At 38.8% G+C, this 22184-nt stretch overlaps 1 protein-coding gene across 1 annotated transcript in view; it reads left to right on the forward strand.

Annotated features, from left to right (window-relative positions):
• CA10 (carbonic anhydrase 10) overlaps positions 1-22184 on the forward strand; it is a 149976-nt gene that overhangs the window by 67322 nt on the left and 60470 nt on the right. Inside the window, exon 4 of the mRNA XM_058039021.1 lies at positions 1755-1897. Coding sequence (XP_057895004.1) covers positions 1755-1897 — 143 coding nt within the window. The remainder of the gene's footprint in view (positions 1-1754; positions 1898-22184) is intronic.

Genomic DNA, 22184 nt, shown 5'->3' on the forward strand with positions numbered 1-22184 from the left:
CTGATGGATAAGTTGACACTTTTCATTTAAATTCCTGAACTCTGGAGAAACTTAAATTCAGAGAATCTGTGCTCTTGGAAGTTGAGCAAACTTCAAAGAGAAATTTACAGGCTTGGTGCAGTAAAACAGAAATAGCCTGACTGTCCTGCCTAGGACAGTCTTGATCATTGACAGGGATCATAGCAGATACCTTGGTAAAAACAAGCACCTATAAAAATAAACACCATAAAAATTGGATCACATTTGCCACTTTTTGTCTCTCCAAGACTGGTGCAGATTTTAAGCAAGGATTTTGGCAGTTCACATCACTGTGGTATTCATCCTACAGTTCTGTCTGACCTGAATGAATTTGTTAATTTTATCTGTTTATACTAAAAGTCACTTTTCTGATGCTTGATTCTGAGACAGTTGCTCAGATTCATTCCTCATAAAAGAGCTCCCGTGTGGGAAGATCCCTTGACACCATTTTGTGAGCAGTAAGGAAAAGAATTCATACAGTTTTACTGACACATAATGCTTCCTGTGCTGCTCTTACAACCTGATCACCAGCTGGTCCAACACACTCAGCCTGTGTCCTTGCTTCTCATACTCTTAAAGTCATTAGCGGCTTTTAAGACCCTTGGAAATTGTTCTTTGATATCTTCTTCTGGCATGTCTTATTTTAGTTTCTTATTTAACTGGTCAGAGTTTATCACCTTTTCCTTTTTTCTTATTTGGACAGCATTTTTTGAAAATGCTCCCTTACTTCCAGCCACCCTATTTTATGTGAAATTTTCTGGCTTCTGTCCCCTGTTTAAACAAAGGCTCAAAACAACCCAGAACACCTTAATTCTGGTGGCAATTTAAATAAGATTCTTCATTTCTATTTGGTTCTTCACTGGCTTACAGAAAAATCAACTACACAAGGTTTTTCATTCCTAAAGATGTGAATTCATTGTAGTGGGATATCTGTTACACAGTCATCAAATCACTAAGGTTGGGAAAGACCTCTGAGATAATAGAACCCTTCACCCAACACCCCAGACCCACAACTAAACCATGACCAAACACCATACCAAGCACCAAACCTACAAATTTTTTGGATGCTAAAAGTGTTGCTTCTATAGTTGCTGCTAAAGCAGAATCCTCTCCTCTAGTTGTTTCATACTGGATACTTGTCCACAGCCCTTCCAGGACCCAGATCTTTTGAGTCCAGCATGATTTTTTTATTGCAGACAGGCAATTCAGATGTCATAAACAGTACACACCTTTCCCAGTTCCTATCCTGGGAAAACTGTTGGCTCCTCTCAGCACAAATGCAGACTGTTCCCTGCAGGCTATACCATTCTGCCTATCTGCCAGCTTGCTGTCCCTATGGAAGGACATCCTTCTGGGACACCTTTCTCTCATTGCTTTCCTCTAGAGAGGGGAGGCTCATGTCTATTTCAGCAAATCCTTGGTACTCATCACCAGAATAGCTCTCAATTCTTCCATTATTTTTCTAGCTGCTTCCTAGCTGTTTTGCATGGGATTATATCAAAGAGGAAAAGAACTAATCCACCTTCTTTCCTGATACAAAATTATGTGAAATCATATGTTTTGGTCTTGTTGTATGAAGTTTTACATTTCAGATGCAAGATGAATTTGCCTGTTTTCAGTTTCAAAGTGTGTGTACAGACAATCGGACAAGATTAATTTCCTGGCCATCTGCCTGGCATGCACTGCCACAATCTTTCCAGACTTCCATTAAACTTACACTTTCTTATATTTTGCAGTACCCTCCTTTTGGGGTTTGGTGAACTCAGCTTGGAATCTTTGCTCTGTTGGGAAAAGACAGTCACCTGTCAATATTGAAACCAGCCATATGATTTTTGATCCCTTCCTAACTCCTCTTCGCCTAAACACAGGGGGAAGAAAGGTAGGTGGTCTCTGTTCTGGTCTATAAAATAAATGGAGTTAGTAGATTTAAAAAAAACAAATTGCTACATTTTTATTTTCTAAAGCATTTACTTTTATCTGTCAGCTCTGAGGCAGAATAACAATGTAGCATGTTTTAAAGATTGTCCTCAAATCACTGAACTAATCAATTCTGTTTATCGAGATGAAGGATTGATATTTGAATTCTGAAATTATTTTGTACATAAAACATCTTGAATCTTTTAGCAGTCTTGGCAATACTCATTAGTTTATAATGGTTTTGTGTTGCTTTTCTTATGTTGGGGTGCCTAAAAGGGTATTTTAAAGTATTTATTGCTTGTTCCATGCAGGCAGTTGTCTCTTACCCAACCTGTGTGTTATAAATGATCAAATCATTTATCTGGATGGTCAAAAGACATAGTTTGGATCTTACAACATTTTATACATTAATAGCATGAATTATCTCTACCATATACTACATGTGTTACAGACCAGTGTAACACAGGTTGGGTAAGACCATGCAGGTGAAAAGGCACTGTGAATTACAGTATTGGAGCAAGTAGAGACTCCAGCAAAAGGTTTTTGAAAATTATTTTTCTTCCCTTGTTGTCATGACAAATGAGATGTGAGATGTCCACTGGAAACAGTGTGACATTCTAGGAATTGCTCTGTACTTCCTGTGGAAGTCCTGGTGGCACATGTGCAAATACATCAGAATTTATCTGGGCTTTATCACAGAAATGCTGAAATGGTGATGTTGTTACTACTGGAAGACAGTAATGCTTCCAACTGTGGCTCAAATTTCAGGATAATATCTACATTTTGCTTTTTAAATGGAAATGTGTAGAGGTTTTTTGTTTTGATTAAAAAAAATCCCAAAAACTACAAAACCAAAACTTAGAGTTTTGATGACTCTGCTACGTACACAGAGGCTTACACATTTAATATAATTTATAAATTACAGAATGACAAAACATGAAATTCAAGGACATGGAAGCTGTCAGTGACTCAAATGCAGGAGGTTCAGAATATTCAATGCCTTCAGCAGTTATAAGAAGTCAGCTGGGTTTTCGTACCAGCTCACAGTGAAGCAAACGTCTGATTATTGATAAAATTTGGAGGCACTGAGAGAGTGGGAGATGCTGTATCAGTGATGAGGTTTTTACTGATAAAAACGAGAGCAGGCTCCTGGTACTGAAGTGATTTCATCATTTATTATAATAAAAAGAAAGGCCCAAAGCAAGGGGCCCCAGGCCAAGCAGGAGCGTTCCCGTTGAGGATGCTGCAGCGCCAGCACTGGGGCTGCTCAGCAGTGATGGCCCCCATGTCCCAGATGGAGTGGAAAGGATTCAGTGGGTCAGAAGCCCCTTTTTATCCTGTTTTTTGGATTGGTTTCTTTTTGGATCCTTCGTTTGCATGAAGGTTTAAGGTGCTTGATTGGCCCATTACAGTTCTGTCCAGGCTGGCTCGTTTCGCTGTAGGCTGATGCACTTTGCTAAGGTGTGTTATGGTAAGTTGAGTACCATATTTCCTATAACTATCCTTTTAACCCCTTTACAATATAATAACTGAACTAACAGTACATGCTTAATGATCTATCAACTATTTTACAACAATTTCTAACCTATTTTTAACACCTACCTTGCTCACAAATACTGCCGCCGATGACCTTTTATCATGCTACAAGAACAGGATTTGTTCTTGTTGTGATTTGTCTTGAGAGACTTCCAAAATGGTTAAAGCAAAATTCTCCTCTGAGAAAAAAGATTGCAATTTTGATACCTTATGAAAAATTCTTTGTTCATTCTTTGCTTCACTGAGGATTTGATTTGGCAGGTAGTGTATTTGTGTTCACTTCCTCAGTAATGTTTTTTGTATGTTAAAAATAGAGGTGTGTTTCATATAGGCTGAAACACTTCAGCTCTCAGCACTCAGAACCCATTGCTGTGGCAGCCAGGGAATTTCTTGGAGAAGATTTGACTGTGATTATGCTGTATATGAAAGGGTTTTATGGAACTGATCCTAAGAAAAATAATGAATAAATAAAAAAGGGATTTGATGTGGTTTCAAATCAAAGTTATAATAAGCTAGCTTACATGCACAGTGAACAAGAAAGAGAGCTACTTGCACACAGTCACAATAATAAACCTCTTTTGGAGAAGGGGCTGGGAGGAGACTCAAGCTGTAAGAGAGAGCAAGATGGAAGGAAATACTCAGTTCAGTTGTTCTTGGAACAGTAATTTCAAATTCCTAACAATTTCTTTTTGATATTAATTTAGAAGTTCAATTCTATCAGGTTTAAAAAAATATTTATTTAATTTTGAACGCAACATATCTGCTTCATGTGCTTCACTTTGGAAATTAGCTTCATCCACAGGAACAGAATCCAAGACCAATCTATAATCACGGACTTAATATCTCCTCTTACTCCTTTCACACCTTGCCACTGCTTTCCCCATGGCTTTATTTTTAGTGGGGAGCATTGGTTAATTTCTGTAAACCAGTTACCTGTTTAGTTCTCCCTTCTCACCTTGGCAGACCAAAAGTGTTCTATTCCACTACAGAATTTGTGTCTAAAATTTCCATTTAATCACATCCCTTTCTAGTTCCTTTAAATTATTTTATTTCAGTGTTTGTAGTGAAAGCCTTCTAGTAAACCAGATTGAGACTTTCCTGCTATTTTTTGGACTGCTTGGAAATAAAGGAATATTTTTCTTTCTCCTTAAGAGAAGAAATTATCTGATAGGAGGGTATGAAGGACATCATCACTGTTTTCCTACAAGGGGAGAAAAGCCCAATCTGTGTCTATTCATAGGCAAACGGGGTATTGTTCTCTTGCTGCCTTCAGGAATTTCAACATTCCAAAGTAGACATCTGTCCCTGGGCTGCTCCTGGTCTGAGACTTGTTTTGATTTCACAATCTTTATAAAATACATTCTTTTATAGCAGGAATTATTTCTAACATATATCACAGGAGTAAAAGGGATGGCAGGGCTATTTGCCAAATATTTATACCTCTTTGATCCACTTTTTTGCAATAAGGTTGCAGTGACCCGTGATGTATTACTTTTTGTGCTGTCCAACGATTTTAGGGCAGTATCAGGTCACACATTTACAATTCAAGCACCATCAGATGTTATTCTGAGTTGTGCTCTTATTCTGTATCTGTGATTCTCCATTTCCTGAGAAAGTGGCTTAGCAGGTCCTGAAGCCTTGAGTGTCATTGACACAGATAATTGGATTTCAAGATCCAGAACCTCAGCGCAAGATATTTAGTGAGTTTACATGCAGAAGAAGAAATGCTGCTTTTGAGGAAACTCCCCAGGTTCCAGTTCTCTCTCAGGCCCAGCTTTGTCTCTTAGTTATCCATTTTAATGAATTTACCAAGCAGTCAATTTCAGATAAACAGCCCTTTCTGATAAACAATGCCAATCCTTATTCATTTGCAAATCGCACTCCTCCATGTCACAAAGAATGGCATCCTTTTACTTTCTCTGCTCTTTTTGCCTTGTATTCACTTGAGCACCGAAGCAATCAGCACAGCAGAATATCTTATATTCAGGCAGGAAGCACCTTGGGTTTCAATCTCCAAAGCAGGGATTTCCAGCCTGTCATGGGTGATTGTGGTGGATGAAAAAACCACTCCACTTCCCACTGACCTGGTCCTTTGCTGGGCCTCCTTCCTTAATTCTCCTTTGCAGCAAGAGCTCTGCCTTTGGTCCCCCAATTTCTGTGCCTTGCCTTTCTGTGGCCCATCTGACTTTGGTCTCCTGGTTCTCTGTGGACCTGATTTCAAAAGCCCCATTTCTAGAATTCTTTAAGACTCAGTACAGTTCCTGGCCATACATTTTTTTATTTTTTCTCGTAAAAACATGTTGAGCAGCAGCATTTGCTTTAGACAGCGAGTGCATCCCTGCCAAGTAATTAAACCTTGCCACATCAGTGCCCTTATGTCTTATGAGTCATTTTAGGTCACACTCAAGGACTGAAATTGTTGCCTAAAGCAGGTAAAGTTCTGTTTAAAAGCATTTTATTTTTAAGGCAAGCCAGGACATTATACCTGATGTTGATCCCTGGGGAAATAAAAGGAATTGATGTCTGCTGGCCAAGGACTGTTATTCTGTAGCTCAGTGTGCATAAATGAAAGTTAATCAGCAAGATCCACACATCTGCCTGCTCATATGGGGCATTAATGAATATAATCATGTATTTAAATTAATATTCATATAAATAATTGGTTCATTCTATACATCACAAGATAATGGCTACATTCAGCAGCTTCTAAACTAAAACAGGGTAGGAGAAAAGAGATTTATGGATTGAAATAAGTTAAATGGTTTCTCTGCCAGTTAGTTCTGATTCCATGCTGTTCAATCAATTCAGAGTATTACTAGCATTTTTCTCAAGAGTGCAATATATGACAACTGCCAAGGTTTGCTTTGGTGATTACTAAAAGGACAGATACTGGTATGAACCATATTTCAGCACTGCAGGAATATAAAAAATTAAATGTTATAAATGGTCCAGGAGGAATGGATAGCAATAAGACATCAATGTCATCTGTAAACTGACTTGTGATATACTTTTAGAGGTCTTAGTAATCATTTTTGATGTAGAGTAGCTTTGGGAAGTCAAAAGTCTGAGGCAAACATAAAAAACTTCAAAAACTTTAATGAATAAAAAACGAAGCATAGTATTGCTGCTTAAAGAGTTGTTTACCATTTCTAATTCTTCTACAGTTCTGTGTGCTCTGCCTGTTAGTGAGTGAACTTGCAGTGGAACCAGCAGGTTAAAGTAACTTGTTTTTTCACCCTCAATATGGAATTTAAAACAGGAAAAAAATGCTGGTTTTTTTTTCAGATGTAGACTGCAGACTTTGATGTTAGTAGATCATGCATAGGGGAAAACAAGTTCAGGATCTGCACCTTACTTTATTTCAGGACCTTTCTTTCCTTACTGCTTCAGTGTCCATGAGATTGCATCAGTTTGGGATATGTGAAGTCTCAGATGGGCATCTTGGTGTGTTCTCAGTTTCTGGTTGTCTCTGACACAGATCACCCATGGAATGAGTCCTGGACAGGCACAAGAATGTACTTCTGCAGCTTCTTCAGTGCTCTGCTTGACATTTAATCTTGTCTGGTGCCGTAAAACAAGCTCACTTACCTGCCTTGGGAAGTTTCCTGGGAGATCTCAGACCTGGAGAACGATTCCCTCCATGAACAGCGTTGTTTTCTGATGTTGAGCTTGGGATATGATCTCAGTTGGGCAGGAGGACATTTCAGATCATGTTACTGTCTCTCAGGTGTAGTTATGCAGCGGTTCAAAGCAGACCATGGTGTCCTTGCAAAGGTGTACCCTTTTTTATTTGGAAACGCACTCTCTGGATGTCATCAGAAACATCAACAGGATCTGCTTTTCTGGACATTGGGCAGCAGATCCATTAGAAGGTTAAAGATGTTATTGAAGCTGGGCTAACAGATCCCAACCAAAGGCCTTGCCCATCCTTTCTCCTTCCTTATGTTCATTTAAATAAGTTGCTTTCCAGTTTTCAGTTCCTAATGATGAGACTTAGAAAAAAAAAAAAAAAGACTGGAGCAGCAGCTGGCCCACAGCTACAGTTTGATATATTCAAAAGAATTTTCAAATTTGCCCACTTTGTTCTTAATGCCCCTTTCCTATTTTCTAGTAGACCCTATGCGCTGCATTGATAGTATCTTATTTGGATTTATTTCATCCTGCACTTAGGCCTATTTATAAACCTAGATATTTATTTCAAGCCTTGCAGAAGTAGAAGTAACATATATCTTGTCTGTGTACATGATTCTCTACTTGGGGTTATAGTCATCGGTATTAAAAAGGCTGAAGATTTTTTTCTCTCACACTGATCCTGCTGTTATACTAAAAGTGTGCAGGTCTCCTCACACCATATGCTTTAAATGAAATATAATTTTGTATTTTAGCACTGTTAAATCACATTTCCTGGAGTCAAAAATTATGATTCTTTGCTTTTTTTTCTTGTTACAAACATTAATAAATGTATGACGTATTGAAATGCAATAATAGATATATATATGTGTATATATATATGTGTTATTTAAAGTGTGTATTTTTGACACAGCATCAGTGAAATATTGTTAACTGAGAGCCCACTCTAATGGATGGGGGTGTTCAATGTCATTTTGTACAGAGAATTTGAATCATATTACCAAGGTCAGGATATCTGGGGAAGGCGCAGGCATATCCAAGGTTCAGTTGCCACCAGTTCATGAGGCAAAAGCCTTGCCATGCTAAATAGAATTAATAAGAATCCACATCACTCTCCTCCTGGAAAATCCTAACCTCAGCATTTACAAGTCTGTGTTTGCAGTTTAATGGCAAACTGCATTTTCTGCAATTTCTGTATATCAAAGATTACTTTTTCTTCTCAGAAAGCAAATGTTAGTTACCTGTTATGGTCAGTCCATCCTTTAGGATGGTGATGTTCAACATTAAGCAGCTCTGTTGCTACTGTGGCTGCTAGTGGCTGCCATCCCCTGTGGCTGAAATGGCTCTGGAATTCTGAAAGTGTGAATTAGGGTGTGAGTGGGAACTTGGTAATGTGTGTAAGGTGCCTGCTGCCCATCTGGGAAGGTGCCACACTTTGGCTGAGGCTGTTTGTGGCAGCAAGGTGCTGATCTGGCTTTCCAAAGAGCTCTGCTGGTGCCAGCGTTGAAGTGGGAGCTGTCAAGGCCTCACAAATTGAACCTAGCTATTGAGGAAGTGAGGGGAAAGGTTCATTTTTTTTTTTTTTTTTAATTTTTTCCTCACTTTCATCCCAAATGGTTAAATCAAGAAATCACCAGATATTCAGCAGATATTTCTGCCTTGCAGCTGGAGTGGGTACTGTGTTAAAGTCACGCGTCAGTTGTGCTGTGAGATAAATGACACTGGTGCCATTCCCAGTTCTGAGTAGCATTTGATGCTGGAGAGAAGTGCAAGTTCAGTTTTTCTCATCCCAGAAGTGTTAATCTGTGATGGTTGAAAACTGAAGCAGGCATAGTTTGCTTATAGATGGAAGAATGAAACAACGTATTTTAGGATTAGAGGCTAGAAAGGAGCTTAAGGGGAAAAACTGAAAAATTGTCATCAATGAACTCTGTGTAATAATCAAAAAGAAATCTGTGGATCGGCATGGGATCTAGAGGGTGAAGGAGTGGGAGCATTTAAGCTGTGTGTCATCCAGCAGGCTGAGGGAAAACATCAGTAGATGGTTCTGCAGCAGAGGAGGAAAATGTACATAAATTTGGGGTATAAAACTGCTCTTACTATAAAGGACAGTGTGTATTGCAGGGGCTTATAGGCCTTATAAGAAAACTGGAAAGACTAAATAATCCTCTTGCATGTACCCTTTTTTATTTGGTAAGTGTTGTTCCTGTACAGAAAGTGACAGAGTGTGGTAGCCGTGTCACTTAGTAAGTGTTTGAATCAGTAATTCTTTGTCTGTGTTATGTAATTTCCAACAGAATCAATTAGAACTGAGCACTTTTACCTCCAGCAAGGTATTTTTTATCAAGTCCTTGCTTATATCCTGAGAAACAACCAGACCCAAACTACCAGGGTAGGTCTGACAATGGACATTTTAGCTTTTAAGATGGGAAAATAAGAAAATAAAGTTTAACTTGACTGCCAAAAATCATTGCACAGTTTGGACTGGAGAATGTGAAAAAGATTATGAAAATAAGCATTTTCTAGAAGAAGAGAGTGTACTGCATTCTTATTCATTGTAAGAACTCAGTGCCACCCGTGTCAGGCAGGCTGTTCAGCAGGAGAGGATGTTTCACAGAGCACAGTAATGTGTCATGCTGACACAGAGATGCATGTGGGATATACCCTGGGATGAGGAGGAAGGGGAAGGAAAAGAGTGGGCAAGGGCTAATAGGAACTAATTGTGTCCTTTATCCTTTCTTCTGTGTCCCAGCCAGCAGCTGGAGGCAACATACCAACACAGTAATTGGCTGCTGATGATATTAAACCTGTGCACTCACATTTCTGTAGTCCCCCTTTTCCTGCCACTCTGCGAAGAGTACAGAGAAACCCATCACATATATGACTTTAAATCACAGTGTCCTCCAGGGCTATGCCAATGGCAGCACAGCTGTGCTGAGGTGGCACTTAGAAGGTCCTTTGAAGTTCCTTTGCCTTCACTAAATGTTTAGCTTTATCTGTGTATTTCCTCTAGTCCTGTATCACATAGGACTAGTTAAGACCCCTACAAAAAACAGTGTTCAAACGTGCTGAGCAAAGAAACCTTTGAAGGGAAAAAAAAAAAGATTAAAATGTGAATTATTTTAAGTCATACAAATGTACTTACAATATTGTCACGGCCCTTCCAAATAACTCTATTTGTGTGTTTACTTTGGTTAAACATATTATTTATGTGATGGACATTAATAGCTACTTTTGAGTGACTGAAATGATGCAGATACACATTTGTGATCTCTTCCTTCAGTATGGTACTAAAAAACCACAGAGCTGCTGTGGTTTTTGTAGCACGAAGATGGATTGGAATGTAAATCACTATTGGACAGATATGGGGCTATTTACTGAGTATTGCTCAATTAGAAGCACAGAAACACTGTTAAAGAGCCCTCCTGGTTTGATGTTGCCCAGGGACATTTTGAATGCTGGAGACAGAAATTCTGCCCTCAGAACCTCCCTGCTGAGATAGATTTGGCATGGACAGAAGGCAGTGATATCGGAGATCCTTGGATTCATCAGCCACAACAGGAAATCCATGCCCCTAAATCTCAGCTCCAGGCTTAAAAACTTTGTCTTGTCTTATTAGAAACCTTCTCACTAAAAGCAAACCACAGGCTACCCACGACCAGATGGATGTTTCATCCTGATTTTTCACAGCTTACACCACATTTCCTTTATAGATATATATTTACAGAAGAATATTGTTTGGAAGCACAGGGATGTATGCCAGTTTTTGACAGAATATTCCTCTTATCATGCAAAGTTTTGTGCCATGTACTTACCCATTTGTCTCAACCTAATCTCCCAAGCCTTTGAACTAGCATCATGTTATTCATGTGATTTTTTTTAATCTTGTTTGATTTTTTGAGAGGCCTTTTTGTGACGAGTCTTCTGTTAACACAAAGTGTTCCATAAGCAGAAGAAATAATGTAGCATGGTTTTCTACAGACTCTCATTTTAGCTTCTTTCATTTTAGTCTCTGTCTCTCATTATCACTTCTCCACTACTCCACAGATCCCTTCATTAAAAGACAAAGGCAGAAGATGCTGTGGCTATTTCCAAGTGCTTTGTGCCAGTGGATGCTCCTGCTGACTGCCCAGTTGACTGCTGCTGACAGGAGCTCTATACTAATCTGTATTATGGAGTTTTACCTGCCTGGTCCTCAGCACAAAGTTGGTTTGCTTTTTTCTTCCAGCCAATTTTCACAAAATACTGAGATTTTTTCTTTGTCAAAGCTGGATAAAACTGGCCAGGAGATAAAGGAGTTAGTGTGGGGAAAATAGGAAACTCTTCTCAAAACAGTTGCTATTATAGTGAATTTGCTTTTATAGTGAATTATTTGCAGTATATTTAATCAGAGGCACTTACTAAAAGCAGTGTCTGTGAAGACAGGAGCTAAGGAGCTAAGTGATAAACAGGGAATTTCACAGGTAGATGTATATTAAAGGAAGAAATTGCATATCCTGCAGATTGCCACCTTTCACATCACCACAACATTGTTTGGCTGCTGTTTTCTCAAGCAGAAATGCAAAATTTTCAATACCTTTCAGGGAGCACTGAGGACTCATCCTCATAAGCAAAATTAAGTTATTAAATTAGTAAAAATGTAACATTGCTTGGATAGAAATCTCTCAGAGTCTCTCACCCTAAGGAGTTTTCCTTCTTGCTTTAGAAGATCCTGCAGTATTTGCTTGTTGGTCTGTGGCCATCTCTGCACTGGTGTCCATGGCTTGGGGCAAACCTCTGCCCAAACAGTAGGATATTTGTATGGACTGGTATTTTTCCAATGCCATGTTCTTTAAGTGCTGTGTGAAGTTGAAGGTTTGCTCAGTTCCCCTTAGAATATCACTGCAAATATTGCCAAGATGTTTATATGTGTCCAGCTGCTTCATCTCCTCCTTTTCCTGCAGTCCCAAAACAGTGCAAGGAAAGAGGAGAGATTATTTAGTAGGGAGAAGTCTGAAACCATTTTCATGATGAATGCTCGCCTCTGCAAGTGAAGGGATAATATCATCATGAAAGGACCAATCCTTCATTGTCAGTGACTGTCATGGTGTGTGTATGGCTGCCTGGACTGCTGATGGTTACCCTGCATACCCTACAAAACAAGCCAAAAATATAATATCAGAAACACATTTAGGAATATCTTCCTCACAAACTCCAAAATATGATTGCTTATTGAAGGCTGTGCTAATGAAAACCTCTACAAGGTTGTCTTGGTTTGAAAGATAGGGGTCTGCTGAGGAAGGCAGAAACCTCTCTTGGAATGAAAAATGTGACCCTCTTCCCTCTAAATTGTTATAACTCCAAAATTATGGTGCTTTCAGGCGAAGATATGGGAAAAGAAGCAACAATTATATGTATATGTATATGTATATGTATATGTATATGTATATGTATATGTATATGTATATGTATATGTATATGTATATGTATATGTATATGTATAACAAGGCAAACAAACAACAGCAACAGCAGCAACACCCAACAGAACCATGCATAAAAAAAGAGCATAATGTAATGAAGCTGTAATTATTTTAATATAATTTTAATTGTGATGTCTGTGTTTCTGCAGTAGAACATGGTGAGTTTTGTCTTGAGAAATCACTGGAAGTTAAAGAATGATTACTGAATTAAATACCATGATTTAATGAATTAGCCCGATGGAAAAGTAAAATAGTCACTAGAATCTCCTAGGAATGGAAAAGCCACTTAACAGACAAAGTTCTAAATAAAAGGAAGATATTAAAAAAAAAGAAAAAAAGCCCCACAGAGGAGTAGTAAATTCATAATTTCTTCTGAATGAGAATTATCAAACTTCATGTTAATAGCTGTAAAACGCCTTATATGCAGAAATATTTTGGGACGTTAAAGACCAAGCAGGGTATTTGGACCTATGCCTTTGCATTTAAGACATTATTTATGTCAGCTTTATTTTTCTATTTTCCAGTAAGCCTTTCTTCTCTTTCTTCTCTGGGCTACAGGGTTACACATAAGTCAGGAATTCTAGTGAGACTGGAGTTTTTGTGCAGTAGTGAGATGTGTCTGTGCCTGCTTTATTTGATGTTATGCTGGACTCTACTTTGAGTCTTTGTTCTTGAACCCAGTTCCTGCATACCTTGATACAGTGATGTATTGACCAAAGTAAAAATACTTGCAAAATAACTTTCAAGATTTGCATTGAATGCACCATCTTTCTATCTCCGCCTGTTGCAGGAAGTAAAACTTCTCTTTTATCCTATAAAGCCTTGATTATCTTCTCCAGGTCTTGGTATCTGTTTAGAAAAGGCTCCTTGCAAGTGCAGGTAGTGCTTCTCTGTTGCCAAAGAAAGACCTCTCTGTAATATCACATTTTCTCATTTAAATACTTTCTCAGTGTTCCGCTCTTTTATGTTTGCAGCTGTTTTAAAGCACCTTAGCTAAAGCCTTTTGAAGTAAAATACGCACAATGCCCTTTATGAGCCTTTCTGGCTTTGTCTCTCATGATCCCTAATAATTTTCTTGGAATGCATATATCTTTCTTTGGCAGTTGCAGATGGGGTTGTAGAGTGGCTTTCAGTAAACAAGGATACATTTTAAACAATCAGCAGAGTGCCTGTGAAATCACTGAAATGCACTGCCTTATTATGGCTTATCTTTCTACTTCCATGGCCTGTGGTCCTCACATGGATTTATTTCATCTGTGCTTGCACACAGCGTCGATGGTGCCTTGTACCCTGCCCTGCTTAGGCACACCATAAAGCCTCATACTTAAAGGATAGTGGTCATGATGAGGGAAGTATACAAGGCAATAAACAGCTTTTGCAGGTGTTAAACACACTGAAGCAAAGCTGAGGCATTGGAAAACCCCAAAAGCTGTTTATTGTAAGCACAGCAACACGTCAGCTGTGTTCAACAAGCCTCAGCGTTAAATAAAAGCTTCTGCTTGTCTTGCAAGCGCTGAGGGGTTTCGTCCACCAAATAGATCTTTGCTTCTCATTTTCAATGCTTTAGGTGGCTTACTTTGTCTCATATATGGTTTAACAGGAGATGGGTCCTGAGTAATTGCTTGGGATAAAAGCAGCAAAATGTCTTCTTTCAAATCACTTGGGAGGTTCTTGATAACAGTCCTTTTTTCCTCTCCAACCCCACAAGAATCCCCCTTCATTCCCAGCTTATTTTTCCCCTCTTGCTACTACTTCCATTGTCTGTTTCACCATTTAATTTACTCATTTGGTTTTTGTTTTGGTTAGGTTTTTTTCTTTTCAATGGTGTCATCACCTCCACTTTCCCCAGCACTTGGCGGACTTTTCCTAACACAAATGCCTGAGGCTGGAACATTCAGCCACTTCAAGGAAAAAGGTTGGAGGACAAGTATTATGCGTCACAACATTTGTAGTGCCAGGGAATCTCTGTTCCACAAATAGCACTGCTTGGTTAATGATGAGCTATCTAAAACCAAACAGCCTTTTTTAGCAATTAAAATTTACTAAACTTTGTGATCTTCAAGAGTATTTTCTTTAAAACACACTTTTTATTCCAATGGAGCGACGTTTGATAAATTTGTGCAGATTCTTGTGGGTCTTCCTATCAAATGCAGTGAATAGAGCTGCATTTATTATTTTCCAGCCCCAATTTACTGGCAGTTATAATAGTAGATCCTATCATGGCTATTTGTGTCAGTCAGACTTCAGTTACCTGCTGACACAAACTGCATGGCAGATAAATATGTCATAGGCCAATAACCCTCACAAAAGACAAATTTTCTATTAATGTCTGACAGTGATTGATAGAGACGAGGACTCCTTGGTTTGCATGCATGAAGCCAGTTTATTGATTACAAAGCTCAGTATATATACCTTTCCAGCTGTAACTAAAAATAGCACTAACCACAACATTTATGTCTACTAGTAACATTGCTTAATCATAGCTTTGCACAGACTTGCACAGGCGCTTACGGTCCCGCATGATTTCTCAAAAATAAAACATAACAAGAGATAACACTGTTATCTCTTGTTTCCTCCTTCAGGGTTCTGCTTTGACTTGCAAGGGCCTGCAGCCCACAGGGCTTAGCACATCTGCTTCAGTCACAAGCAGTGCACTCAGTCTTGCTCTCCAGCTGTATTTCGATAGATGTCAATGGAAGGAAACTTACGGTCTAATGAAAGAATGTTTAATATTTTGCAGCGCTTCACGTAGACAACATTTTTGCTGTTTATTGCTGAGAATTGTAGTACAGTCTTTCTCATTTATAAATGAGACCTTGAGGCAGTGTCTTCCATGAAAGCAAAATATAAAAGGAATAATCTAAGTTTGGTAACCAGCTGAAACTGAAGCTGTATGCTGTGAAACAGAATTAATGGATAAAGTGATCAGAAAAAATTCTGGTTGGTAATTCCGGTTGGGAATTGGCTGAGGTGTTTTTTTTCTTTCATCTTGTCCTTAAATAATTTCTACAAGAGCAATGTTTTCAGGAAACTGGTATTTACTCATTTATACATGGAAGAGCATCACCTCAGCCTTATAAAAACCCTGTGTACATTACATTCTTGTCGCAGATAAACACAAATCCAGCATAATTCTGGATTTGCACTAGTATTACTGAAATGCAAATTTAGCCTTGAATGTCTTTATCCATTGTGCGCTCCTAAGGTTATCTAGGGCAAATCCTGAACCACTAAAATCATGGCTCAGCGGGGAGAGGGGGATTCCTGACCCTCATGGAGAAGCAACCAGGGCATTCCTGGCACAGCAGCTCTGTGGGAAAATGCAAGAACTGCCTGTAGATATGGGCAGGGCTTGTGCTGAGTCCTTGGGAAGGCAAACCAGAGCAGGCATGGGTGTGATAAGGAAAAACACACCCAGGAAAAATATGGAAAAACACACCCAGGACAAATGTGCTGCATCCGCAGTTGCTGGGATACATCCAGGGTAACTGCTCTGCTCATGGTGGATTGTGCTGTGCCTTCCCAGGGGAGATGTCACGTCCTGAAAGAGGAAGAGTACAACTGACTGCTTCCTGGGGAGGCTGAAAATCCTCAGGTATCGCTTGAAAACATGCCAAGGATTTCAGGTGTCACATTCAGAATGGGAGTTAAAGCTAATGATAGGAAACATATTTTGGGAACCTCATTTTTCTCTAAAAGGGATATAAGCTCTTCCCGTTTCAGGTTGGGAAAGAAGCTCTCAGAAAGTGATTTGGATTGTTTCTCACAAAGGTTAATCATCAAACTTTGCTCTCCATTTACCCTTCTCTTTTTTGACTCTGCAATGAATACGAAGTAAACAACATCATTAGGTAGCTTTTGATATTTATTTGTACCTTCACGTATAGTCAGAATAATACAGAGAACAGATTTGTAGAAATAAGATAAGATGCTTATTCTTCTAAGTTTTCAATAATTTTGAGTTAAGCAAGACTGATTTTTTAAATAGATTTTTTTTGTCAGATATGTTACATTTTTCATTCATGAATTTCACCTGTAGATTATATATAACTAAAAGAATGTTTTCCTGATGAGCATTCAGTAAAGCCAGATGCTTCTAGTAGGAGTTCTTGGGTTGAAATAGATTTGGTGGGGTTTTCCCCCCCTATTGTACTTTCCATCAAAATGTTTGTTGCTCATTACAATTAAAAACATAAATTCTGGGGGTTTTTTCTGCACCATAGAGATAAATGTCACAGTAATGACTAATTAAAGAGAAACAAAGCTATTCCTCTTTTTCTTTTTTTTGGGGGGTTGTATTTGTTGTTGGTTTGTTTTTTGTTTTTTTTTTTTCTGAAACATAAAGCCATTCCCGTTACAGAATTTTCAGAGGAAACTTGCAAGACTTCTGGGACCATATTTTCAACATAGTTCCATACCTAATGAAGATTTACAAATGTTCTGAATCCCATTTCCATCAACAGAACTTAGTGCCAGAATATGTCTTTGCCTTTCAAAAATCACTTCAAGTGTTTATTTGCATCTCAAGGACTGAATTAGTTTTTAAACTCTGACTATTAAACTTTTGTGAAGTAAATGATCACTTAGGGCAGTGTTGTCCTCCACTAGATTAAATAGACTTCTAATATTGTATCTTCATCTGAATGGATTTTCTTTTCATCCAGAGTTATTACAAAATACACTGCATTTTGTATTTGCTGCATGAAAGGAAGATTGATTTATTTCAGGTACTTTATAGGCTATTTTATTATTCACATCAAGATCTCATCTATTCCCTCTGCATTCATATTTTATAGTACTTTAACCGATTGAGTTGGTTTGAGTCAGCGCTTTGATGGCACCTTTGCCATGGGGGCTGCACACACATAACACAAATCATTTATTCTTTTCAAAACTATTTACCTTGCCCTTGGGTTATTTTATGAACTTCTGGCCTTTTGGTTCTGACCAGATTAACCAGTAGACAAAGGCAGGTAAAACACAAGTCCTCAGTGCCCAGGAGTAAAATCCTTACTTACTCACTTATATCATCATATTTTCAGTGCTTTAAAATACAACACAGCAAAGACTTCAGAATTTAGCCCTGAATTTGTCTAATTTCCAAAGCACCTCCTGGTCCTTTTCTTTTTCTATCTGGATTGCCAGGTTTCATCCCCACTGAAGTCACATGAATGATACTGACTCTCGCCCCTGTCTGAATTTGCTGATTTTGTGACACAGGAAGGCAAGATAAGTTTTGTTCCCAAAACCTTGGTTTTCCTGCAATATCTGAGGTAACTGTGATGGTGAGGCAGAAGCAGAGCCTGAAACTCTGCTCCCACAAACAGGCGTTCTGTATTATCCTTCCTCAATTTAGAACTCTATTGTACTGATTAGCAAGAAGCCCATAATAAACTAATTGGAAATGCGGCCTAGATAGCAATTCTTAATTAAAAAAAAAAAAGTGTTTAAAGTATTTTTAGAGAAAATAACAAATAGCAAAGTAATTTTGGGTATATTTTAAGATTTCTTTCCCTTTATCTGTTTTGTTTTCCGGTTTTCTGTTCTCCATGTTCCTGCATCACAATGCAGGAAAAGCCAATGAAGAGGAGAGTTTTGTGTGACCTGGGGATTATCACAGGATTTGGTTCCTCTGGTAGTAAACTCCCTACTGCTTTCACAGTTGTGAATGTGTTTCTGATTGGGATTATGGCTCATTCAGAATCTTCAATTAATTGACACTAAATTTACGTTTGTGACTGCTCCCATATATGCACTTAAGGATTCCAATACAAATGCAAAACTCTGTCTTAAATATATTCCTATAGTAGGTCATAGTCCTGCAACCCCTGAAGCAAAACTTTTTTAATGGCAGAGTTGCAGAGAAAAAAACTTCAGAAAGGCAAATCCATAACCTCTCATTGGGAAGAGAAGCACCTGTCGTGCACATGTGTGTAAAGTCCTGCTCAGTGAATATGATTAATTCTAATGTCCTATAAAAGAAGTACTGGAGGAATTCTCTACTGCTATTCTCAAAGGTATCATCAGCTAATAAAGAAATCACATTATTAACCGGAATTTCAAGGTAAAATTTATATATCTCTAGTTTTATGATTTTTAAACTGTTAATTCACATACTCTGTAGGTTGACTTAGTATTGGCAAGGAACTCTGTTCCAAATTGTTACTTTATAATTCTTCTAGTTCAGGTTTCCTTTATTTTGGCTTGTTCCTATGTTTTGTTGTGATTTTTTTTCCAAAAACCTAAGTGCTGGGATACATTCTTCAGCCAAAATCTTTACATCACAAGGATGAAAACCTGGTGGTGACTGTGGGGCTTTTAAGTGTCATCTTTCTTTACAAATCCTATTTTCTGTTTCATCCTCCTGCTTCACTTCAGTTTACAAACATGACAAGACTGTTTTAAATCTCAGAGAAAGGTAAAATAAAGTGTCCAAATAACAGGTTATAAGTGGATAACCTATTTCTCTTTGGCTGGAAAGCTTTCAATGTCTGGCTTTGGCAAACAAAGGCCATTTTGAAATGGTGTTTGGGCAGTGACTGAACCCACATGGAGGTTGTATTTACAGCACAGAGGTTGTCAAATAACAGTCAGAGTAATTTGGGCATCACACAAAATAATAGGAGTGATTCTAGTGCTTTCTGTGAAAACCTTTTAACTCCCATTTCATTAAAAATTCCACTCTGCAGCTGGTAGCAGAGATTTACTGGGTTTCACCATCTGTGCAGATTAATGTTTCCTAAAGGAGAATGAATGCAACAGATGAGATGGTTGGCTTTTCAGATCAAACAAAGCCCCAAAGTACAATCTCTTCCCTGACTCTTACATCTTACACCTGTTTCCTTTTAATCACATGACTGAATCGTTTAGGAGAAACAATTCCAGCTTTCCCTAAAGCTGATGGATTTGGAGATTGCAGATCACCAAGATTCTTGTGAGCTGGTAGCTGTGGAGAATTTATTGAGTAGATTTTCTTACAGATCGGTTGAACACCTTTTTTAGATGTTGTTGTGTTCATATCCAAGAAAAATGTCCCACACCCCTGTTTTCAGTCTCATCTCTTTCTTTTTGACTGGCCATTACTAACCTTTCCAGGTGATTGGGCATGTGATTCATTTAAATTTTGGTTATCAATCAATCCTATGTCACTACATATCTTACAATGTTACACTTTTAAATTACATCAGCTTCACCACACATCCAACACCAAAATTAATTCTTGGCAGTGATCGCTGTATTAGGATTCATCAGTAAAATTAATAGAATTTCTGGGTTTGTCAGGAAATGGGATCATTAATTTGACTATTTCTTGAGGGCAAGAAAGGAAAGCACAGTAACTGCTTACCAAAGCAGGTCTCAATCCCTGCCTGGGTTTCCCGATAAATATTCCTGGCTATTTCCCTGAAATACAGGATGTTTTACTCGATTCTGATGGCTAATATCAGACACTGGTGCTAGGGAAGGCAGATCCATGGTATAGTGGGCTTAGCAGCCTTCTGCAGAGGAGAAGGCAACAAGGGTTGGGACAAAGAGAGGGGCAGCTGCCCCATCCAGGACTGCCAGAGAGTCCTGTACCTAAAAAAGACACCCAGCCCTCCATAGGGAACAGCAACAGCACAGGGTGTTAACATCCCCATGGATTTAACACTAAAAAATCCCAGCACCCCAGAAACCACTTGCTGATACAAACATGACAGTGGGTAATTAAACTCACTGGTGATATTGGTCCTTGCTCTCACTTGCATTTTTCTTTTATTGAAACCCAGCTGTTCTCTGACTGTTGCCAGGGGTAACCAGCAGTAACATTCAGGGTCATCAATGAAAAGCAAGCCTTTGTCCCTTGGATATTTCCCACTCTCTTGAAAACTTGCGTCCTAGAATAAATTCCTTAAAAACAATGAATTTTAGTCAGTGTAGCACTTGGGTTTGTTTGTTTTTTAATTTCCCTTAACTGTGCTTCTTTGGTCAGTCCATTACTGCTCCCCCATGTTAATAGTGAGGCACAATATCCCAAAGAGCTCCTGGTTCAAGGAATGTCTCAGAAATGTGTCACGGTGTCACCAAGGCTGCTCTGTGTCCTCCTTTGGGACAGACTGGTGAGACCAGACTGCACATGCTCACCACCAGAGTGCTGTGGAACCAGCAGCTCTCCTCTCTATGTGTATTATACCCGAGCAGCTGCAAGTCTGTTCATTCTGGTATTTTGAAGATCGTCTTTTCCCCTTTTTGTAGCATTGGTTGATTCATTCACAGAGGTTTCTGCCAAGGAAATAGTTTGTAGAATTCATTAAAGCACTTTCAGAGGTAAAAAGTCAGAGTGCTGTGGGAAGATAGGGAAAAAGTCCATTCTTCTAAATGGGAATTTTTGTGGTGATTCATCATGCAGTTCTGCTTTATATGATTTTCAAGTGGTTAGCAATTTTCTGTATGATTTAAATTGATTTATTCTGGTTTGATTCTTTTTTGGTTTGTTTAACCTGCATTTGTCCATTGCTTGGTTTACACTTTTTATGTAAATAAGCTGCTTGATTGCGAGCTAGAGAGAAATTAATATTTTCAAATATATTGGGTGTTGTCTGTGAGCTCCCCTTGCATTTTTATTATTTTGTCAGCTTTGCAAACCAATATTTTTCTCTAGAAAGATGCTAGTTAAGAAATAAGTATCTGGGAACAGAGGAACCAAATTACAGCTTTGCTTAGGTGAGCATAACTGCTTTTAAAGCAAGTGGGAGTTTCTCTTGTTTATCTGGTGTGTAATTTGGAAAAGTGCATTTTACATCTAATTTGACCCAAGTTTTCCTACACCATATTTGCAAGATAGAGGGAACAAGCATGGCAGATATCAAAGTGTATATTTGGTACCTACCCCAGCCTGGGATTGTAAACCTTGAAGTGTTTTGCAGCCAGAGACCTGGAGGTGAAGTGAGCTGTCAGCTCAACCTCAGAGGGAATTTTCTGTCCCAGGCTCATTTCAGCTTTTCCAGAGGTGCCCAGTTGGTATCTAAAGACACTGAAGTGTTTTAGGCCGAATTATGGAAGGTGCAAATGACAGTATTTACCTATTTTACAAGAAGATTATGATGATGAAGAAGTATTCATTACTTACAGTGTAGCGGGTCGATTTTAAAATTTACCAAGATGGCTTTGCAGCTTCTCCATGGAAGTCTCCTCGATGGATAAATGTCAGCTCCATCTCAGAAGAACAGTTGCCACTCTCAAAGTATTCCAAGTGCTGGTGTGACAGGTGACAGGTGAGGCAGCTGGGCTGGGTCTGGGGCTGGTGCTGGGATACAGCTGTAGGATCATACCTGGTGGAATGGGTGAGGAAGGATGGAACCTGCACGCAGGTGGAGCAGGAGCTCAGAAGGATACACAAAACCAGGCATCTCACAGCAAGAGAACAAGATGGATGGGGTTATCATCCTTTGTAGGATAAACAATGTCATTTTATTTGTGCTGTGTGCATATTCATGACAGCCTCTCAGTGCTGAGGATGGCAGTGTGGCTCCCAGTCTGTCACAAACATTCCTGTGAAGCACAGAGCAGCTTCATGGACTGGTACAGAAATTCAGAGTGTGGACCTTAATTGGAACAGTGTTTTTGCTTCACTGCTGGAGTCAAGAC

This window comes from Melospiza georgiana, chromosome 21 (assembly GCF_028018845.1).
Source record: "Melospiza georgiana isolate bMelGeo1 chromosome 21, bMelGeo1.pri, whole genome shotgun sequence".
NCBI classification, from domain to species: domain Eukaryota; kingdom Metazoa; phylum Chordata; class Aves; order Passeriformes; family Passerellidae; genus Melospiza; species Melospiza georgiana.